The 9505-nt window shown below is 34.3% G+C and overlaps 1 protein-coding gene and 1 non-coding gene across 2 annotated transcripts; one reads left to right on the top strand and one right to left on the bottom strand.

Annotated features, from left to right (window-relative positions):
- Positions 1 to 2330: 2330 nt before the first annotated feature.
- LOC140817633 (small nucleolar RNA R71) lies at positions 2331 to 2439 on the top strand. The gene has a single exon (XR_012114845.1). It is a non-coding gene; the product is annotated as a small nucleolar RNA R71 (small nucleolar RNA).
- Positions 2440 to 8243: 5804 nt separating this feature from the next.
- On the bottom strand, positions 8244 to 8936 carry LOC140816070 (uncharacterized). Its single transcript, XM_073175137.1, has one exon. It carries the CDS (start codon positions 8934 to 8936, stop codon positions 8244 to 8246), a length of 693 nt encoding a protein of 230 aa, XP_073031238.1.
- Between the last annotated feature and the right edge of the window lie 569 nt (positions 8937 to 9505).

The following is a 9505-nucleotide window of genomic DNA, read 5'->3' as shown; positions in this document are numbered from 1 at the left end:
TTCCCTGCTGAATGAAGAAGAAATCGTGCATTTAGTATATATACTTTGCATGTTTCAAGACACATGGCACATCCTTTGGTGTACACGGCTCTCGCTCGGGCGGTCCAAAGTTGCCGCCCGGGCGAGAAACTCTCGGCCCTGGACTACTTTACACGCTCGCTCGGGCGAGCAAAAACTTCCGCCCGGGCGAACAACTCTCAGCCTTCGCCCATTCCAGCAGCCTCGCTCGGGCGGTCAAAAACATCCGCCCGGGCGAGTGACTCTCGACCCTCTTCTCCGAGGCATTCTCGCTCGGGCGGTCAAAAGCGTCCGCCCGGGCGAGTCACTTTCGCCCAAAAATTTACATATTTAACTTTTAAATCTCAACATAATCTGGTTGCATTCATATCTTAAACTAACGTGTTTTAAAATCTTGGGCATTACAAAATTACCACCAGATATGTTTCATCTTCTCCAAGAAATGCATACTTCAATTCTTCTGGCAAGGGTTTTAACTCCAATATTGGTGGTTCGTCTTTGTTCTCATATTTTGCATCAAATTCTTTCTCTGATCCTGGTAACGAGTGATACCTGATAAAATCATCAAGATCAATTTCAATATTTTCTTTAACAGTTTCGATTGAACAAATATCTAATTGATCACGAGTACTCCCTTCTTGAATGTTTTCTTCCACAAGAGTTTCAATAAGATTTTCATCTTCACTTTCATCTCCTTTGTCATGTGGTTGCTTACAAAGATTAAAAACATTGAGCTTCAAGGTCATGTTACCAAATGGCAACTTCATTATTCCATTCCTGCAATTTATAAGAGCATTAGAAGTTGCTAACAATGGACGACCCAGAATTACAGGAATTGCATTACAAGCTTCGATAGGTTGTGTATCTAAAACTATGAAATCGACAGGATATACAAAGTTATCAACTTGGACCAACACGTCTTCTACCATACCTCTTGGCACTTTAACAGATTTATCAGCAAGTAAAAGTGTTACCGAAGTAGATTTTAACTCGCCTAGATTGAGTTCTTGATAAACTGAATATGGAAGTAAATTAACACTAGCTCCAAGATCAAGCAAGGCTTTTTTAATCTTTCGTTCTCCAATAATACATGAAATAGTAGGACAATCAGGGTCTTTGTATTTCAAAGTATTATTATTTTGAATGATTGCACTTACTTGTTCGACTAAAAATGCTTTCTTTTTCACATTCAATTTTCTTTTCACAGTGCACAAGTCTTTCAAAAATTTGGCATATGATGGTACCTGTTTTATTGCATCTAATAAAGGAATATTAACTTTTACTTGTTTAAAAATATCATATATATCATAATTCCAATTTGATTTTTTTGTTTTTTTTAATGCATGAGGGAATGGTGGTGACACTGTCTGTTGAACCTCCTCTTCGGAAGTTATGGGTTCCACTTCCTTACCCTTTGAAGTTGATTTATCATCATCTTCACAAGGTTCAAGAATGGATTTTTCCACAACCTTACCACTTCGAAGGGTAATAACAGATTTTACCTGATCCATCGGTTGAGTTCCAGAAGTCCAGTTTGTGAATGATGATCCTTAGGATTATGCAGAGGTTGTGAAGGAAATTTACCTTTTTCATGAACATTAAGTGCAGATGAAAATTTAGCAAGAGTATCTTTCAAATCTGTCATGGTTTGAGCAGTTTGAGTATTGATAGACTCTTGCTTTGCAATGAAAGAATTCAATGTATCTTCCAAATTTCTTTTAGGTGGAGGAACATAAGGTGCATAATTTTGAAATTTTTGTTGATTTTGAAAATGTGGTTGCGGAAATTGTGCAACATTATCATTCCTCCAACTAAAATTTGGATGATTTCGCCAACCTGGATTGTAATTTTGAGAAAATGGTTCAAAATTTGGCCTTTTGAAATTGTTCAAAACATTGACTTGTTCATGGAGACATTCTTTAAAAGAGGGTAAAGTGGGACAATCTTTTGTAAAATGATCACTTGTATCACATATGTGACACACAATTTCTTGAACAGATTTTAATTGACCATTCTTTTTCAATTCAAGTGGCTCAACTTTTCTTGCCAAAGAGGTAAATCTAGCTTGAAGATCATGTTTATCTTTGAGAGTGTACATACCTCCACCAGATGTAGGAGATTGAATCTTGTTTGATGGTTCAATTGTACCTATAGTATCCCAATTTTGAGTATTTTCAGCTAATGAATCGAGATACTCAATTGCCTCGTTTGGATCTTTATCTTCAAATGTTCAATTACACATAAATTCAACCATTTGCCTATCTTTAGGTGTTAAGCCTTCATAAAATTGAGAAACAACTCTCCAAATTTCAAAACCATGATGTGGACAAAGATTAAGCAATTCTTTGTATCTATCCCAACACTGATAAAAATTTTCTCCTTTTTTTTGAGTGAAAGTGATGATTTGCCTTTTGAAAGAATTTGTTCTATGAGATGGAAAAAACTTTTTCAAAAATTGTTGTTGCAATTCATCCCATGTTCGAATGGATCCCGATCTAAGATTTTGTAGCCAAGTTTTAGCTTTATCTTTTAAAGAAAAAGGAAAAAGCTTAAGTCGAATGGTGTTCATGCTACAATTTAGATCATTATATGTGTTGCACACTTCTTCAAACTCTCGTAAACGCATGTATGGATTTTCAGAATCTAAGCCATGAAAATTGGGTAAAAGTTGGATAATACCAGGCTTAAAATTAAAATGAGATGCATCAGGGGGAAAAACTAGACATGAAGGTGCACTAGTACGTGTAGGATTCATGTGATCTCTAAGTGTTCTTCGTCTATCATGATCATGTTGAGATTGAATTTCATCTTCATTTTCTTGGATGGGTTCTTCCGCCATGTTTTGTATAAATAAAGGGTTGTTTCGAATGAGTCGACCACTAAGTGTACGTGACCAAATGCTCATGCAAATGCAAAAGAAAGAGAAAAAAAACAGACAAAAGCAATAAAAATTCAAATAAAGAAAAATAAACTATAAACAATATTAAATATACTTGAAATTAAATTATACTTCCCCGGCAACGGCGCCAAAAACTTGTTGCGACTTTGATTGTTGCACTCCCAAGAGCAGGTTGTCCTCACAAGTAGTATAATTCGGTGAGTCCGAATATCGTATCCACAGGGAAGCTAAGGTAATTACAAGTACACTACAATGTCTTTTTGTTATTTTTTTTTTTTGTTTCTTTTTTAATTTTAATTGTTTGAATCTTTAATGGGTAAATTTTAATTGTTCAAATTTTAATTTAAGTAGTTGAGATTAAAGGATCCACTCTTGGTATTTTAATAAAGTTAACATTAACGAACAATATTGAAATCCACTTAATAAAATGGTTCCAATATATTAAATAATCATATTTATATTATGTTATAAATTATTATCTCATAAATATATAATATATACCAAAACTTATAAATGTGGTCAAATATTTATTGTGCTATATATATATTTGTAAATACTGAATCAAGGTTCCCACTTTAAATGGTTGGTAAAACCAAACTAACATTTAAATGGTATCAAGAAAATTATTATTATGATATATTTATATATAGTAAATCAAGGAATCCAAGTTAAATGGTTGGTAAAACCAAACTAACATTTAAATGGTTCTAAGAATTTAATATTATAATATATTTATATATAATAAATCAAGGCATCCACTTTAAATGGTTGGTAATACCAAAGCAACATTTAAATGGCTCCAAGAATTTAGTGTAACATATAGCAACAATAAATCAAAACTCCCACTTATAAGTAGGGTATAAAAATGCTTAAAGAAATAAATATAGCATAAACAATAAATAATGATTAAATAATATAAAACATAGATTCTTACCTTTTAATAACTTTATTATCATGCCAAGAGTTTCACCTTATCATCTCAACTTTAGGAAGTTAGCTATTCATCATTCAAAGTGTAAAACTTTGAATATAAAATTAATATGCTAATTATATTTAAATGAAGAAATAAAAGAAAAATATAGAGAGAAATATTATGAACTCAAAGGTTTGTTCATAAAATGAGGGATATCTCAATACATTACAATGCACCCCTATTTATAGCCAAATTTGGGGAGACAACCACAAATAAAATATTATTTTTTACACATAAATCTTCATTGGTGTTCCAAGAAATTAATATTTTAATAAACATCACTTTTGAAAATCTTCTTCTACGAATTTGCTTCTTCACATAAAAAGAAACATGTGGATAATTGAGTTGTCTAGTTGTGGTAATTTTTTCAAACCATTTGACCAAGTAATTTGAGAGATATGGTCAAAATACTAGAGCATGGTAAAACTGCCACTCCTTTGGTAACTTTATTTGTTGTATAATTTGATCCCACTTGTGAGAAGATTTTTATCTTATGCTTTCCATCAATATTGTAGATATTGACATCAACTTTCTACAGGTCCAAGAATAATCTTAATCCCATTTGCAATGCCAAGTTTATTCGTGTTTTATCAAACCTGTAAAAATAGTAAAAACTTATAATTACACAACAACTTATATTTTATACAATTTATTATAAAACATATAATATTTAAACATTTAATAAAACAAAAACTATATATTTATATAATAAAAAATTTAATTAATATACAATATTTTATCTTTATCAATTATTACAATTTATGGGTGATAATTGATATGATTATAGACGGAACAGATCAGATCGGGAGAACCGAGAGAAGTTTTGACATGAATTATGAGGAGAGTTCCCGCGCACATGCGCGACATGTATCGGCGCACATGCGCAAGAATTACAGAAGCATCGGCGCACATGCGCGACTTGAATGCGCGCACATGCGCGGAATGTCCAGAATGATCGGCGCATATGCGCTACGTAAATGGCGCACATGCGCGGGTTGGGCAAAATGATTGGCGCATATGCGCGACGTAGATGGCGCATATGCGTGAGAGGCAGAAATGCGAAAGATGCCGAGCAGAACTACCGGCGCAGCATGCAGAAGGGAAAAGTGCCACTTGCCTTACCTCTTGCAACATGTATGTATATAAGTATATATAAATATATAAACCATTCAATTCTTTCAGAATTGATAAGAAGAAAACACGGAGGAATAGAGAAACATCCGTACACCTTTTCCTTAGATTTTGATTTCTGAAAGATTTGTTCGTCTGATTTTGAATCCGATTTCAGTACTGAGTTCCTATCTACGCAGGCTACAATTGGACGTAAGTTTTATTACGTTTAGACAAGATTTGAATTTATGATATTGTTAGAATTGAATATGAATCAGATATGATGTTTATGCTACCGTAGATATGGTATAATTGAAGTCAGATTAAAGAACAGACTGTTTATGAAACTGTTATGAATTTCAGAGTTGATTTAGTTGAGATTCGATATCAGAGTTGTGTTATTATTCGGATTATGAATTGTAAGGGTATTGATTATGAGTTCTAGTATTATATTTGTGATGTTGAGATTGACGGGGTTATTCAGATTTTATTGTTATGCCGTCGAAACATCAGTAGATTAATATTGATCAGATTCAGTATTGATTTAGATTGATCAGATTCAGTAATGATTTCGATTGTATCGTGATATCATTGATATGAATTAGATTGTACCTTGTTCAGATATGGATCAGATTATATACCGATTTGAGTATTGATCAGAACAGGTCTCGAATTGAGTTATATACTGATATGGCATTTATATAATTGTTATTATTAGATTTGGATATGGACAGATTGGGATACGAGACTTCGTCATCATCAGATCGCGAAGAGAAAGGTATAAATTGATGTTTATTGGGAGATCGACTTGAGTTAGATTCTATTCGAGTTTCTCTAAACCACATACTTGTATGGTATTGTTTTTATACCTTTATGTTTTAATGATTATGTTTATTCTACTGAGATATGAAGTAGAAAGCAGAGAGCTATTGAATAAGAGTCACTGACAGAGGGGCCATACTATGACAGAGACGTCACTGACCCATTGCACGTTGTCAGACTAGGCATAGTCTTGGTAGATACTCCAAGACACCGGACGCTTGGTCGTATCGATGTGATTATGAGTAGAGTCGCTCTTATCATAGATATTCGATACAGCGAGGGCCAAGTCCGTAAATAAGAACGTATCAATTTCAACCACCGCGAATGTAAGAGATAGGTGGGAGATTTGTTACGTTCCTATTCACTGGGATCCCTAGATTAGAATGAGAGATGAGTCGAGTCTTAGATATTGAGACTAGATTTGATTTACAGACCTGTATTGATTTATGTTTCGTAGATTACGATTCATGTTTTATTTACAGATTAATATTGATACATGTTGTTTGATTTTAGATACATGTGCAAAGATATAATGCATGCTTTTATGTTAATTCAGTTAATTGCATGTATACATTGTTTATAATGGGATTTATTCTCACCGGAGTTATCCGGCTGTTGTCTTGTTTGTATGTGTGCATGAAAACAGGCAGGACAAGATCGGGGTCAAGAAGATGATGAGAGAAGACGAGTTTAGAGTGGTGATTCCGGACTTATTGTAGACTGGTCTAATACTTGAATTTAGTAGTTGAACCTTAGCCTAGTTTGAACTAGATGCATGTTGTACAAGATTTGTATTATTATACTGATTGTATAATAGATTGATTCCATTATCTTCCGCACTCACATTTTAAAAAGAAAAAATTTTTAGACCCTGTTTATATTAATTGATAACTAAATCTCAAAGATGATTAAGAAGATGATCAGCGTCCGGGTCCCCACACTTTAGCGCACCCGCGGTATTATTGTTAGCGCACCTGCGGTCGTGAACAGTGTAAGCGTGTTTTCGAGATTTAGTGACATAATACATGAGTTGGTTCACTTTTCCTCATTTCCTTCCCAATTCTATCAGTTCTTCTCTCAAGGGGAGGCTAGGGTTTCTACATTTCTTTAATTTCCTTTCTTAGAATCAAGCTTATTGTTGGGTATTGAAGTGAGAACAAGGTCATTGTTGGTTCAAGGAGCTAAGGTAAGCTTGTGGCTTTGTTTATTCTTGGATTATGATGTTGGGAAATCATGGGTTTGTTGATTATGTTGGTTTTATGGATTTAATGTTATGGGTTTGTGATTATTGAGTTGTTGATGGTGCAATATATGGTTTATTCTTGTAAGAAGTGTACCAAGAGAATAGAATCAAGCTTCTTGTTGGTTGTAAGTGGAATTCATTTCCTTGTGCTCACATGATAATATATGTATTGTGTTTCAATGGTTTTAACATGTTATTCCCTTCCATTTCATTCATGCTATGTATTAATACACTTTGTTGTATATTAGAGGCATTTTAGGTCTCAATTATGTCAAAGAGAATACAAAAGAATAGAGTATTAAAAGTGTTGATTTAATGCCAAAGAGAGAGTTCAAATGATTTATTGTATTGATAGATACATAGTCAGAGATTGCAAACAATTAGTTGATCAACGACCATAGGCTTATATCCCAACAGAGTATCGATTCATATTGATGGGATATAGGTACAGAGACAGAGATACTATCTAGATATCAATCCATCAGAGAAAAGAGAAATACCATCGTTATTGTTATTTATGCTATGATATTTATATTTCAGAGTTGATGGTATTTAATGTTTTCAAAGTCATGTTTTTCAGAGTATGATATGTATCCATTGCTATGTAAGAGTTCCACTTGCTGAGTTTTATACTCATTTCAGTTATTTCATGTGATGCAGATAAGAGCGACGAACCGGGACGTTAATTGGGGCCGGAGTCATATGCATAAGAGAAGGAAGGAAGATGATATTTTGATAGCATTTTGGGCATGATCACAAAAATGATATTTTGGATTTTGTTGAATCATTTTATTGATCATGTATATACTTTTGACTATATATTGAAATGTATTTTGAATCCTTCTTCCCTTCAAGAAAAATTTTAAATTCCGCTGCTATTTTATAAAAAAAGGTCAGAGGTGTTACATATCTTGATAATATTAGTGGGACAAATTTCATCCCAGAGGGCAACACAATATTGAAGTGTAATGGCATAACAGTAGGTTCAACAGATATAAAATTCATAAACACTTCAGACATAAAATAATGGGTTGCACCAGTGTCAATCAATGTAATTGCTTCTTTGCCGTAGATTAAAATATTACCTGATATCACAGAAGAATCAGGATTAACACTTTCCTTCGTCATAGCAAAAATTCTGCCTGGGACTTTTCCTTTGCCTGAGGAGAGAGGACATTTCAATGCTGTGTGCCCCATCTCCTTGCATCTAAAACATTATCCTCTACCCACCAAACATTAATCCTTGTGTGGCTTTCAACACTTGGGACACAACGGTCTCTCAGTACAGAAGAAGGCACATGAGGTTTATTACGCTGTTCCATTTTACCTTTACCTTTGTGGCCACCTAGTACATTTGCACTTGCACCTTGGCCTCTTGCTTGGAAAGATTGCCTTCTTAGTTGCCTCTCTTTATCGATCTCTTGCTCATCGTGCTCAGCTAGCAAGGCCCTCTCAACAATATCCTGGTATGTGACCACCTTGGACATATGCACATCTCTTCGAATATCTGGCTTCAATCCACGAAGGAAGTGTTCACCTTTATCTTTATCATGCTCAACAATAAAAGGAACAAAGACACATCCTTCTTCAAACTTCAGGGTGTACTCAGTAACAGACATAACATCTTGCTTTAATTCAAGAAATTCTTTCACCTTCTTGGCCTTGACTTCGCTCGAGAAATATTTGGTGTAGAATAAATCTTTAAACTCGTTCCACTTTAATTCTTGAACATTAACTGTCACCTTGGTGGCTTCCCACCAGATACGAGCATCTTTGAACAACATAAACACAACACAACTTACCTTCTCTTGGTCAGTGAACTTCAAGTAATCAAATATGGCTTCCAATGATTTGATCCATTCTAGAGCCATTAGTGGATCAGGTAAACTCCGGAGGGTTCATACGTCTGAAACGATCATAAGCACCATCTTCAGAACTTTCTGTTCTGCTTTGACCACTTCTTTGGCCACGACCCTGGGTATTAGTTTGCATGCTCAGTAACTGTTGAATTTGTTCGCCATGGACCTTTTCTTGCTCCTTCAATAACTTACTCAATTCATCTACAACCTTCACAGTCTTATCGGTAGTAGAGGTCCTATCTTCCCCTTCAAAACCTTTCTTTTGGGAGGCATATCCTACACATATGCTCACTTTAACATAGATGGGAAGAAAGAATACATCAATGATAATGAAATTGAATCAATGCTCAATGTTAAAAATCAATAGATGCAGGATCGAAAACATACCGGATTGTCCTAGGTAGAAGAATTCATATATGGTCCGAAGAACTTTGGCTCTGATACCAATTGAAACACCCAACTCCCAAGACAATAACATTTAAAAGAAATAACATACGCGGAAGCCTTAACATTGAAAAGGGAAAGAACAATATACCATATGTATCATAAACATTTTGGAAACTAGTATACCTAACAATTCA

This window comes from Primulina eburnea, chromosome 16, assembly GCF_022965805.1.
Source record: "Primulina eburnea isolate SZY01 chromosome 16, ASM2296580v1, whole genome shotgun sequence".
Lineage (NCBI taxonomy): Eukaryota > Viridiplantae > Streptophyta > Magnoliopsida > Lamiales > Gesneriaceae > Primulina > Primulina eburnea.
Note: the sequence above shows the minus strand (reverse complement) of the source record. Positions and strands in the feature narration are given on the sequence as shown.

Excerpts from the sequence above, each read along its gene's own strand:
- LOC140816070 (XM_073175137.1), bottom strand. The coding sequence starts at position 8,936 with ATGGCTCTAGAATGGATCAAATCATTGGAAGCCATATTTGATTACTTG.